The sequence below is a fragment of the Apaloderma vittatum genome, unplaced genomic scaffold (assembly GCF_000703405.1).
Source record: "Apaloderma vittatum isolate BGI_N311 unplaced genomic scaffold, ASM70340v1 scaffold4662, whole genome shotgun sequence".
NCBI lineage: Eukaryota > Metazoa > Chordata > Aves > Trogoniformes > Trogonidae > Apaloderma > Apaloderma vittatum.
Window position 1 is genome coordinate 1 of NW_009701775.1, and position 13,276 is coordinate 13,276.

The 13,276-nt window shown below is 42.2% G+C and overlaps 1 protein-coding gene across 1 annotated transcript in view; it reads left to right on the forward strand.

Moving 5' to 3' along the window:
• The first annotated feature begins 75 nt into the window (after positions 1-75).
• Positions 76-13,276, forward strand: part of PSMD1 (proteasome (prosome, macropain) 26S subunit, non-ATPase, 1) — a 72,210-nt gene continuing 59,009 nt past the window's right edge. Inside the window, exons 1-11 of the mRNA XM_009879268.1 lie at positions 76-157; positions 2,489-2,532; positions 3,571-3,644; positions 3,887-4,056; positions 4,933-5,138; positions 6,488-6,631; positions 7,465-7,691; positions 9,454-9,514; positions 11,149-11,277; positions 12,441-12,529; positions 13,191-13,269. Coding sequence (XP_009877570.1) covers positions 76-157; positions 2,489-2,532; positions 3,571-3,644; positions 3,887-4,056; positions 4,933-5,138; positions 6,488-6,631; positions 7,465-7,691; positions 9,454-9,514; positions 11,149-11,277; positions 12,441-12,529; positions 13,191-13,269 — 1,305 coding nt within the window. The remainder of the gene's footprint in view (positions 158-2,488; positions 2,533-3,570; positions 3,645-3,886; positions 4,057-4,932; positions 5,139-6,487; positions 6,632-7,464; positions 7,692-9,453; positions 9,515-11,148; positions 11,278-12,440; positions 12,530-13,190; positions 13,270-13,276) is intronic.

The following is a 13,276-nucleotide window of genomic DNA, read 5'->3' on the forward strand; positions in this document are numbered from 1 at the left end:
TCCCGGCGCCGCGTCCCCCTCCTGCCGGTGTTTCGTGAGGACGCTGCGGTCACTTTGCGGCTCCCCTCGACAGACATGGGGGTGCTGCTGCGCCGCAGTTGTGAGCTGAAGGTCCTTGCCTGCCGAAAGAGAATAATTCGTGTCAAACCGGTGGGCGGTTGGGGCAGTGGGAGGTGCAGCGTAGGGAGGATGGGAGGAGGCGAACGTGAACCTTAGAAGGGGTCAGAAATGCAGATCCTTTGTAGAGGAAAAGCTTGCCTAAAGAGTTCAGGCTAATAAGCGCATGAGCAGTTAGGTATTAAACGCTGTTTCTGAACCTTCTGAGAGGTTCATAGTTAAGAAAATATGAGAACTATTTCCAAAAGTATTCAGACCAGGAATTACTATGTGGTTTTGTGAGAGAAACAGTGCAGAGGATAATAGTTGTCAAGTAGCTTTCTCCTTCTGAACCATTTGCTTTCTTTATTTTAATTGAGGAGAAGTAGGAATTGATTTCAGAGAGGTCTAAAAAAGGTAGAAATGGTGTATTGAATAGGAGTCAGATTGCTGCCTCCTCATAGATCAGGTAATTGATTAGCTTATTTCTAAAAATAGTAAAATAGTATATTTGAAGTAAAGTTACAGAAAACAGCTGGAAGGACTGCTGTGGGGAGGGCTACTGAACCCACCTTGCTTGCCTCAGGCCCACATCAGTCCTTCTTCAGTTGTTAATGATGGACATGTGTCCAAGTTGTTTTTAAAACGATCTCTGATAATGGATGTTCTACAACCTTGGTAGGCAAAGTAAATAACTGCCCGACTGTCAGAAAACTTTTCGTATTGTCAAGCCTCAATCTTTGGATCTCCAAATAAAGCTTCATCTTACTCTTGCTGTTCATATCTGGCACAAAGATCAGATTGTTCTCTTTCTGCTGGCAGCTGCCATATACATGTGTGAACTCTGTACCCTTCCCAGATTTCCATACACTGACCAGCTACAAACCTCCAGTCAGCCTTCATAAATCCTGATTTCCAGACCTCTTTGGGCTTATTACTCAGTTCTGAACATCCTGCTTTGCTCATAACTCTTAAAACATGGTGTCCAGTGCTGGACACAGCAGTCTTGCTCAGATGTGCCAGTGCCAAGCAGAAGGAAGGGTTGTCTCTTATGTCTGCCAGGAATTGCGCTCACTTACACATTGCGGTGTGAAATTTGGGTTCTCTGCCTCCCACTGTAGCCATATGATATTGCTGATCATGCTTCATCTTAATCCACTGTTCTGCTCAAGTTCCTTTCTATATTTGTACATTTTAGTTTTGACCTGCACACTTTCCTATTAGATTTGCCAAGGTCTTTTGAAAGCCCAGTTCAGCCCACTGGTAGGGTTACTGGCCTTTCCAGTCTGTTGTCTTATTTAGCTTTTAAAAGCCGTGAGATAAGACATCTTGTCTTAGCCGTGGGACCTCTTTCTTTGGTGTGAAAAGAAGGCTGTACGGCGGAAAAGGACCTGGGTGTTGTAATTGCCAGCCGGCTGAACATGAGCCAGCAGTGTGCCCAGGTGGCCAAGAAGGCCAACGGCATCTTGGCCTGTATTAGAAATTTTGTGACCAGCAGAAGAAGGGAGGTGATTGTCCCTCTGTGCTCAGCACTGGTGAGGCCGCACCTTGAGTGTTGTGTTCAGTTTTGGTCACCTCAGTATAGGAGAGATCTCGAGGTGTTGGAGCGAGTGCAGAGGAGGGCAACAAAGCTGGTGAAGGGCCTGGAGAACAGACCTTGTGAGGAGCGATTGAGGGAGCTGGGTCTGTTCAGTTTGACGAAGAGGAGGCTGAGGGGGGATCTCATCATGCTCTACAATTACTTGAAAGGACATTGTAGAGAGGTTGGTGCTGGTCTCTTCTTACAGGTCATTAGGGACAGAACCAGGGGGAAGGGTTGCAAGTTGCAACAGGGCAGGTTTAGGCTGGACATTAGGAAGAAATTCTTCACAGAAAGAGTGGTCAGACCCTGGAACAGACTGCCTAGGGAGGGGGTTGAGTCGCCATGCCTGGATGTGTTCAAGTGTCGCTTAGATGGGGTGTTGGGTGATATGGTTTAGGGGTGAACTTGTAGTGTAGGGTCAATGGTTAGACTTGATGATCCCAAGGGTCTTTTCCAACCTGAATTGTTTTATGATTCTAAGAGTTAGGATGTTTTGATATGATCTTATTTATGCCCCTTGTGGAATGGGAAGTGAGTTTCTAGAAAGCAGTCAGCAAACTAGTGATGGAGCTGGATCTCAGTGTTACTGTCTAGTATGTTTTCCAGTGTACCTTTTCAGTTATAAATTCTGAGCTAATTTATGTCATGTTTAATACAAACTTGGATTTGATCTTCGAACTTTAATACTGAACATTTTAAACTAGCATTCCAGAGACGGCCTTCTTCCCTGCTCTTATGATTTTGAATTAAATAATCTGTTCACTTTTGAAACAGAGGGAGACTAAAACTGACTATGATCTTGTTTTGCAGCTGGAATTATCTCTCTTCTGGATGAAGAAGAGCCACAGCTCAAGGTAAGCTCTTATATCTGGGAGTAAATAAATAAAAGCAAATGTGTTATGCTGAGAGCTTAAAGTTGTAAATGAGTGAATCTCAGTAATTAATGGTTGGAAAGCATCAACAGGGAGGCCTCTTCCTGAAAAGAAGGGCTTAAATAACATGAGAACAGATGGCACACTTCCTTGTTTTGAACATGGATCAAACTGGAGCTTTGCATGCAAAGATCTCTGTTCACCAAAGCTCTCAGCTCTCTGATGATAATGGAACTTTGTGACTTAAAAGCATTCCAGAGACTGTGTTTTCACTATGCTGAAGAACATCCAAGTTTTTAGCGTGATTTAAACAAAATCACAGTTTTTACTGTTGTTACAGTTTTCACTTGGAAAAAAACCACCACAATTACCGTGGAAAAAGAAAATAGCATCAGAAACTCTACAGTCCATGGAGTACATGAACCCATAGGATGACACCAGACACTCAGAGTGGTGGTGTATTGATGATGCATGCTAGTGACTGGAACAGTTAATGTAGCTCCCTTTAGGAGGGCGAGGTGCATCTTGTAATATTCAAAATCCCATGAATATTTTGCTTGGAGGCAGACATACGTGGTGATACATCTGGACGAGCCCAGCTTTTGCTCTGAACTGATTTCAGATGGGCTGATTCTAGTCTGGGTATTGTTCATCTGCTAAAATATTGTGTCCAAATACATAAACAGAGTTGGTTGGCACAGACCAGAGGCCAGTGCTATGTGCTACACAAAGAGTGCCACAAAGACTTGGAAAACTTTGTATTTTAAGGAGTTTTGCCAATCAGTTATTTTAGCCAGTCACTCTTTGCAGAGGGGCCATGGAAGGAATATCAGGGTTGTCTTATCTCTCAATTGAACAGCAGTTGTTTGCAGAGGACTTGCAAAGGTCTTTTAAAGTAGAAGTTACTGTTGAAATGGGTCAGTGTTTATGATACTGATCTTAGGTGGTACTTGATTTGTGCTGTGGAAGGGTAATAAATGCTTTTCTTAGAACTGATGTAATTTTTAATTATTTTTATAGGAGTTTGCTCTTCACAAGTTGAATGCCGTTGTCAATGACTTCTGGGCAGAAATCTCCGAGTCAGTGGACAAAATGTAAGAGAAGACACTTAACTGCTTCGGGGTGGGCTCCTTAAAAAGAGCATGAGATATGAAATGCTTGTAGTTCTGGTTGCCTGATGCTGGCTGGTACAGCATCTCGCTCCATATTTTCAAGAAAACACTAATATAAGTGGATGTGGGGTTGGAGCTGTAGTCCAAAGGTGCAAGTTTAATCAAGCTGTGATGTGCCCTTAAAGGGGACTGAGCGCTGATGCCCTTCTCTCTCTTCTTTGCAGTGAAGTTCTGTATGAAGATGAGGGGTTTCGGAGCCGACAGTTTGCTGCTCTAGTTGCTTCTAAAGTTTTTTACCACCTGGGAGCTTTTGAGGAGTCACTGAACTATGCCCTGGGAGCAGGTGACCTCTTCAATGTCAACGACAACTCGGAATATGTGGAGACGATCATTGGTAAACAACTGCTGCTGCTGCTAAAGAAAAGCTCTTGTGTTGTCAAAACTACTGTAACTTTAAGATTTTAATTGATTTAGCTGCTCTTCTCCATATTCCTCTTGCTCTCCTTGAATTCATTTAAACTGATGCTGCAGCTCATTTTACGCTGCTTAATTGTGCTTTCTTTCTCCTGCTTTGGGATTCTGTAATGGAAGTGACTTAGGAGTCTAGCCTTTTTTTCCTATTCTTAATCTTTGTTCTATTGCAATTTCATAGTAGGAACATTGCTTTGGTTGTTTATTGTCCTGTCTCTCATTTGTGTGCTAGTGTTATTACCAATTGTAGCATAAATTTGGAGACAATCAGCTAATAAGTGTTGCTGCACAGCTAACTGAGGGGTGCCTTTTTTTTTTTTTTTTTTAATCCACCCTTAGGAAGATAGCAAGTCAGATCTTGAATACATGTATAATTTTAATGTCTTTTAAAAGTCCCCATCTGCTGGTATAATTTATTTTATACAGAATATGATGGCCCAGGGCTGGCTTTTACTATCCCCAGCTTGCAGTGGAGCTAGGAAGTCTCCTACTGCTGTTTCCTCGTTTATTTAAAATATCATATGACTTGAACTAAATTGTGTCCTTGGTTCTATTTTAAAAATACCTACTTAGTTTCAGCACTAAAATTGGAGTTTGTTAGGAGGGAATTTAAATATCTTCCACTGCAATCCATATAGGACTACAAAAATAGTTCTTGTGCTTCAGCTTTGTTTCGTTTCCCATTTGCTGGTAGAACGTGTGTGTGTGCAATACCCATCCCTTAAACTGTAAAAAAACCTGCAAGCATCTAGCACATTGACTTTTTTCCACTATACACATTTGTTCGATGTCTTTTCAGCAAAATGTATCGACCACTATACCAAGCAGTGTGTGGAGAATGCGGAGCTGCCGGAAGGGGAGAAGAAACCTGTCGATGAAAGGCTAGAAGGGATAGTGAACAAAATGTTCCAGCGGTGCTTGGACGACCACAAGTACAAGCAGGCCATCGGCATTGCTCTAGAGACACGCAGGCTGGACATCTTTGAGAAAACCATCCTTGAATCGGTATGTGCGAGGGACAGGAGGCGCGCGTAGCTCGTCTCTCCCCGGTGTGGATCCAGGAGTGAAGTACAAGATCCGTGTTGCTGTGCAACTTGCGCTGCCTGGTATCAACGGAATAAACTCAGGGCTGTTTGGTTCACCATGTTCATGGAAAGCAAAACTGCTCAGGGTTATGAAGTATAGAGAGACCCCTACTTTTGAGATATCCCTGAGCTGCCGGATGCTGGGAGAATATTTTCAGGAAGCCTGGCTATATACCCTCTTCTTGAGGTGTTCCCTTAAGCAAATATACAATATTGGACTAGGGAGACCTTAGGTCTGGTGTAATGTAAGAACAGCATTTTTGTTTTGTTGTGTCTGTCATCTGCTGTAATTCATTGCAGGAAGGGATCCTTAGGGCTAGGCGAGTGATTTATTTATGGCAGGCAAAACAAGAAAAAAAAAATCCAGTAGTTGGGTGAGCCACTTTAATCTCAGTAAGTAGCTGAGTGCAGTCTTAGCCTGCCCTGACAGCAGTCTGGCTTCAATATCTTTCACTGAGGATTAGCCTAAGTCATAGTACCTGGTGATGGCCGTAAGAGAAGCATGCCTGGAGGCATTTGTGGCAGCTCAGCAGTCATATGTGGTGTGGTTATGCTGCAGCATCTCGGTCATATGCCAGGTACATGGTTTAAATCCTTTAAACTATACCCTTTTCAGTTTACAGCTTTTTCCATATTTTTGGATATCTCCTATTTCTATATGCGGGATTGATAATCATAAGGCATCCACATTGCTTTCTTGGTTCTGTTTGCTCTCCTCTGCATTTACTAACTTAATTGGCCATTATAAATCCCTCATTTCCAATTACCTTTCTGAAGTCTGTTAACCAAATCTGTTTTGCAGCCTAACAAGAAATAGGTATGTTGGGGATCTGCTTGGTGCATGGTTTGTTTTCACGGAATCACAGAATGTTAGGGCTTGGAAGGGACCTTCAAAGATCATCTAGTCCGACCCCCAATATTTTGCTGATATTTTATGTTAGTGCAGTGAAGTGCAGTTAGTTCACTGTGTTCAGGAATGATTATTCAAACAAGAAGGGGAAATAGATGTTGAACGTTTCAATTAATCCTTTGCATGCTTTAACCACTGAATTAAATACTTGTCCTTTACGTTTTCATAATATTTTTTCTTTAGACTACAATACACCTGCATATAAGCTTTTGTGAAAATGGGAAAAGAAACTGTGAAGGTTTATATGTGCATGTCTTTTGCTCTGCTTTTTAAAATAAAAAAGAGGTAGCTTTATTTTAATTTATAAATCCTGCTTGTCGGTCCAAACTCAGACTTGGTGTCTCTGAATTTTATTTCAGAACGATGTTCCTGGGATGCTAGCCTACAGCTTGAAGCTCTGTATGTCTTTGATGCAGAACAAACAATTCCGTAATAAAGTCTTGAGAGTTCTAGTTAAAATCTACATGAATCTGGAGAAACCAGACTTCATCAATGTATGCCAGGTAACTTCTCACAGTGATGTTTAAAGATTAATCGAAAGTTACCCTTCTTAAGATGTGTTTGTCTTGACACCTACCTGATCTCTGGTTTTTATTCAATTAAATTAAATATCTTTTCCTAGTTGCATGCTTCAAATATATATCACAGTGAGATCAGCTTGAAAACCTGGTGCAAGTATTGCATATTTGGTCGACTTATAGAGAAAGAAACACATTCAAAGACAGTTTAGGGACATAGTCAACTCTGACAGAATATATCGAGCCTGTTTAGGGGATATCAGCTGGTAGGTTCACAGCTTGGAATTTTATTTATTCCTCCAAAGAATGTTTACAGGGCTTTGTTTTTTGGGAAGCCCTTGTCTGAAAGTGTTCAAACAACCAGTTACGAAGTTAATCAGATGTTCTCAGGCCTTTGCCAGTCTTGATACACCACGTAGCTGTAACTCAGGAGTGCTATGACGTTCCATTTTAGCTGAGACATCCCTACAAAATGATTGATGCTTCTTTAACTTGCTTTTGAAATTTCTGTGTTTAGTAGAACAACATTGTCAGTTTCCAAAGATAAAGCTACACAAATAGGAAGGCTTGAATGGTGGACCTTAAATTTGTAGTACTTGGTCTTGGTTTTAAACTGACCTGTGCAAACTCTTCAAAGATTTCTGTTATCTAGTGTGAGAGAGAATTTTTCTTGCTTTGAAGGGCTATTCTGTGGAAGCAGCAAATGAGGGAATTGGGAAAATGGAGTGTGGCCTTGATAATGTTGCTTTTTCTTTCCAAAGCATGTGTCTTCTCCTGACTGTTTTTTTTTCTTCTGTTTTTCACTTCCTCCTGTTCAGTGCTTGATATTCCTGGATGACCCGCAGGCTGTGAGCGACATCTTGGAAAAACTGGTGAAGGAAGATAACCTTCTCATGGCCTACCAAATTTGCTTCGATCTCTACGAAAGTGCTAGCCAGCAGTTCTTGTCTTCTGTGATCCAGAATCTCCGCACGGTTGGCACTCCCATTGCCTCTGTGCCTGGATCCACCAACACCGGCACCGTCCCTGGATCGGAGAAAGACAGGTGGGTGGGTTGGCTTGAGAAGAGTCACAGTTGTTCAGTTATGATCTTGCCCTCATGGAGCCTCCTGTTCTGTGTGCGGGTGCCTCTTACAAGCAATTGAGCTGCTCCTCTTCATTTAAGTCAGGGTAATAGGCAAGATGTGCTGTTTGCTCAGAGCAAAATAGTATATTACCAGAATTCGCTGTTGTTTGAAAGAATGTATTTTCCTTTGCAGTTGAGGTAGGCATGGTGCGGTTACTGCGGCTCAGCTAATGAGCACGAATTCATTAAGCAGTAGTGTGAGTTGCTTGGGAATGCTTTGATGTTGTGTGGTCTTTGCAGCAACTTGTAAAGCTGAGGAAGGGGAGAGTTCGAGCAAAAATCTCCTCACAGCGGTGCACAAGTTTGGTTTCACATCTTGGCTTGTGGTCTGCTACCTGCTTGTGGGAAGAGTGAGCTCAGATGACACGGTGGTGTTACTGATCCTTTTGTACTTGTAGTTGAAAAGAGCGAATTCAAATCTAGTCTGAGTTTCGTTGAAGTCCTGACATTTAAAATTTGTTTGGATTTTAGCAGTAGGAAGCAGTTGTTAAGAAAACCAAAGTTGTCACTAACCGTTCCATCTTATTAATGTGTATAACTGTCTGAGGGGTGGGTGTCGAGGAAGGGGACAATCTCTTTTCAGTGGTGCCCAGAAATAGAACAAGAAATCATGGATTTAGGTTAGAACATTGGAAGTTCCACCTCAACATGAGGAGAAACACCTTTACTATGAGGGTGACGGACACTGGCACAGGCTGCCCAGAGAGGTTGTGGAGTCTCCTTCTCTGCAGACTTTCAAAACCCGCCTGGATGCGTTCCTATGTGGCTGCCCTAGGGGATCCTGCTCTGGCACAGGTGTTGGATGAGATGATCTTTAGATCATCTTCCAACCCCTAACATTCTATGATTCTATGATCTTTATTTCTTTCTTTGATGGCTTACAGGTAGTTGATGTGGATAGTTCTGTTTTAAACCTCTGTGTTTAGAGGATTGGCCAATCCATGCTAAGACTACTGCCCAGCTTGACAGCAGTGTGGAAGAAGTTTGTGCTCCATCTACAATTTTTTTTACAATTCTGGTAACCTTTAGTTACCAGAGCTGTTGTATTTGTACACTGCATTGTCTTTGATAGTGTGTGATGGATAATGCTGCCTGGATCAAGGCTGTTTAAACATAACAGCCTATGCAGCTGTGAGGAACTGGGTCTAAATGCTTTTGAATCAGTGATGTAGGCACAGCAAGCATTCTCCTCTTTTCTTCTGAACTAAAAGGGAGGACACAGAATAATTTGTCAGCCTGTGAAGGAGTAGCACAAGGTGCTAGCAACAGCTTATTAGTTTCATTTCCATTTCAACACTCTAGCATCCATCCTAACAGGGATGAGCTCAAGGTTTCTGAGTAAGGGTATAATTATCCTCGCTGCCTTGTTTGTTAACCTCGTTTTCTCACCTGTCTCTGTTTGTTCATTCCCTACAAGCATCTCTATTTTTGTTGTCTCTATAGATGGAATAAGAGAGTGAGGTTTTCTGGGACTTTGCCTTCAAGTTCACTGCAAATTGAATTGTGAAAGAATTGACTTCAGCAGTGACCTCGAGCTTGTCAGCCCTTGTCCTGTCAAAGTCCTGTTTCCAGTCATCATCTCCAAGTCCCAGACTACTCTTTGAGCACAGCATTCAGCCATAATTACAGTGCTTGACTAGTGATGAACTGGCTTGCATTTTTCATTTTGATTTTATTTCAGTGATGCTATGGAAGCAGAAGAGAAACCAGGAAGCACTTGTGTGGGAAAGTCTGCAGAAATTGTGAGTTCCATTTCCAAAATACGCCTTGCTTAGTTTTACTCTGGAATTGCTGACTTGGTTTGGCAATGAAGGATGGAATTCACTTCTGTCTTACTTGGAGACAAGGTGACAGATGATTTCTGAGGACCAAGTATCTGACAGTCTGAAACTCAGCAGTTCAGATACTGAAAGTTGGAGGAGAGTGAAAAGTGGCATTTTGGTGGGAATTACAGAGCCCTGAAGGAGGGAACAGAAGTATCTGAAATTTGACTGCTGCTGAGAACCTGAGCTGATGAATTAGCTTGATGCATTGTTGTTGTTTTTTTTCTCCTCCTTGTGAAATCCAGCTGTGACTGGGTAGAACTGAGGCTGCTCTTCAGGAATGACAGGAAGGGATGCTGGTGTAACATAGTTCTTTTTCACCACTAAAGTGGTGGCTGTGTTGCTGGGCCAGCTGGTTAGAATCTTGGTTTAGTTTCTTTTCCCAAGTACTGGAGAAAGTGAGTTCACTTCTAACATGCACACATAGTTGCGTTTTAGCATGTAGAATAGCTAATGCAATTCTGACACTTCTGAAGAAATGAAATGCCAATAGAGAGGAAAGTAAAACCTAAGACAAGTTTTGGTTGGGTTTTTTTGGTTGGTGGTTGTTGATTTTTCCCCTGTGGTGCATGTTTGCTAACTGGATTTAGGAATCTTTGAGGGTTTCTTGCAGATTGCTTAAAAATTAATCGAAGGCAAACAGAAGTGTTTTCTTGAAATTATATTCCATGAGGAAAATGAAAGGTGTCAAGTTCCTTGCCCCGTCAAGGAACCAGTAAACGGTGCTTTTGTGCAAGAAAGGTGTCTTGAATCAGTTTCTGCTGCATTGGCATTGCTGACTGTGCAAAATGACAAATACAGAAAAGCGATCTATGTGGCCAGAAATGTTCTTGACCTTAATCTTCCACAATTCAGAATGCTGACTGCAAAGAAATAATTGAAGGAATTAGTTTAAGGGCTGAACTACTCATGCTTGACTGGTCTCTGACCAGCTGGCAGTGTCCGTACAAAGAGCTGCTGTGTACTTTTCACCCCGCTCAGAAGGGACTTCAGCTGGAACTTAATCTGTGGGAGCTACTCCATCGTGAGAAAGAAGGAGACTTTTCCCAAAGAGGTCTGAAAGATTAATATATTTGAGATTTGTACTTCTACTAGCCGTTGTTCTAAATAAAGCCTGTAGCTCCCAACAGTGATGCTGCAGCTCAGCAGAGCTGTGCAAACAGTTGTGGTCCTCTCCATTAAACTTCTGTGAAAACAAAGGTTCAGATTTATAGAAGCGATTGCCTCTTGCAGAAGAATCATTGTATATCTTAAGGCCAAACAACAGCTTGTGGAATATCAGTTGTCCCATGCTTTTGTTTTCAATGAAAGGATATGTTTCTTTGCAAAGAGTCTCTTCTCCCACTTGCACTGTTGTCCATAAAGGGACTTGATTACCTGGAGGGTCTGGGCTTGTGCAGCAAGGGCAGGAGCAATGTCCCTTTGGTCCTAAAACTGGATAGATTTTGGAATGTGGTGATGAGAACATACCAGAGTGGCTTCTCGTGAACTATATTTTAACAGAGTTGTAGCTGGCTTCTCATGCCTTTTCTTCTTTTTACTTGTATGTGAAGAACCCAGAGCCTAAGGACCAGATCTCAAAAATGATTAAAATATTAAGTGGGGAAATGGCCATTGAGTTACATCTGCAGTTTTTAATACGAAACAACAATACAGACCTCATGATCCTCAAAAACACAAAGGTAAGTGGCTTCATTAGATATGGTTGGATTCAACTGATTCATCCTGTGTTTATTTTGACCACGTTGCAGTTATTTTACGTCATTTTGTGTTGTAGCATGCTCCCCTGGGTTTTGAGGATGTAAAAGCTGTGTTTTAGCCGTGATAAATTGTCATTTAAAACTTGAACCTGTGAAGCTGAAGAAGAGCTGATCACATCCAAAGAAGGCCACGTAGTCACCTAGTTTCAACTTGCAGCTGGAATGACCTAATGACCGGCTGCTATTAGTGTGTTGATTCCCCCTTTTCCCCCCTGGTTATAGAAACTAATCCTTTTCTCCCCCCTTTTCTTGGTGATTTCGTTTTCCATCTGGTCGGTAGGATGGACGTAATTCACCCTCCAGCTCCGTGACTGATTTACAAATGCTTCTGGTTGGGGAGGGAGTCAGCGAGGACCATAGGTTACAGTATGTTGGCTTCTAGGTTGAGGTGTGGTGCGAGACCACACCTTCAACATGGCTAAAGAAATCCTAGTATGTGCTCAGAGACTAGTATTTCTGCACTGAAGACAAAAGCAGTTAGATATTTTAATGTAAGCAGTGCTAGTGAATTGAGTAACTGGTTTTGTTTTAGGAGTTACTCAAGGGTGGGCAGATGAAAAGTTACAGGTAAATCAGACTCTTAAGCTAAGTGATTATTATGAATTTTCTCACATGGTTTCTATATAAAGTGAGGTGCACATCATCAGCAAAAATGATAGGGGATGCTTGTTAGTGAGTTCATCTATTTCAGGAGGCACTTCAAACGTGTTGGAAAATCTTTTCCATCTGCTGATTAAGTGCTTGGAGTGATCCCGCGTGCTGTTCCATGGATGGTTTGAAAAGGTCAGCAGCACGCGCTGCAGTGCTCAGTTCTGGGAACCAGAGGCGAGGCTCTCCAGTTAAGCTGCAATTGAAGTAATTGCATCTCTGACAGGAACTCATAGAAAGGATTGTTTTGCACTCAAAAACTGGATTCTGGATATATTAGAATGGATTAACAATCTATTAACTTTGGTTAAAGGGAAATTGCCAGTTAAATTGAGCATAATTAGAAATCCATTTTTCTAGTGTGCTGGCAAGCATGTTAAATGACCTGAGGCGTATCTCTTGCTGACTGGTGATACTGATTGTTTTTGTTCTTTCAGGATGCAGTGCGAAATTCCGTGTGTCACACAGCAACGGTTATAGCAAACTCCTTTATGCATTGTGGTACAACCAGTGACCAGTTTCTTAGGTAAATCTGTGGTGTCATTCAGAGATGTTCGAACAGCATTGTCGCCCTACTTGGCGTGATACCTCCAGGAGGGTGGTTGCAGAACTCTGATGGGCATAGAGAAGAATAGACAAAGGGTCTGCAAACAACTGTGGAGCCAGAGGGAAGAACTTGGAATTGTTTTCTTTTGTCTACCCTCACAAACTGACTTTATTTGACTGCAAACCATATGAGCAGTTTGGAGGGTGGAGATCTGGACTTTCCATTCTCTTTGTTTTACTAGATGGAGAATTTTTAAGATGATGTACCCTTTTTTGGTAGAGACTTACAGTGTTGAATGACTTTTAGAAGGGAAATGTCAGGGCTGACCTTAGCAGGGACTTGAGGAAAGCTTAGAAACTCTACTAGAGTTTCTCCCAGAGAGTTGGTGGGCTGCATATTGAGAAGTTGTTCTCCATCTGTCACTGAGACCACCTGTATCTAGAAGCTTGACTACAGCCAGCTAAATGTCGAGGCTGATGAAAGGGAGAGAGGTATAAAGTGGAAATGTGATTAGCTTTCCTGCCTTCTGGAGTTGTTTTCTGTTTTGAAAGCAGTCTTCAGTGCTGTGAACCCCTGCTTGGAGGATGAGGAACAGCCTGTATGGAAAACTTTATATAGCCTTTCTATTTTTGTCTTCCAGAGACAATTTGGAGTGGCTGGCCAGGGCCACTAACTGGGCTAAGTTTACTGCTACCGCCAGCTTGGGTGTCATACACAAGGTAACGC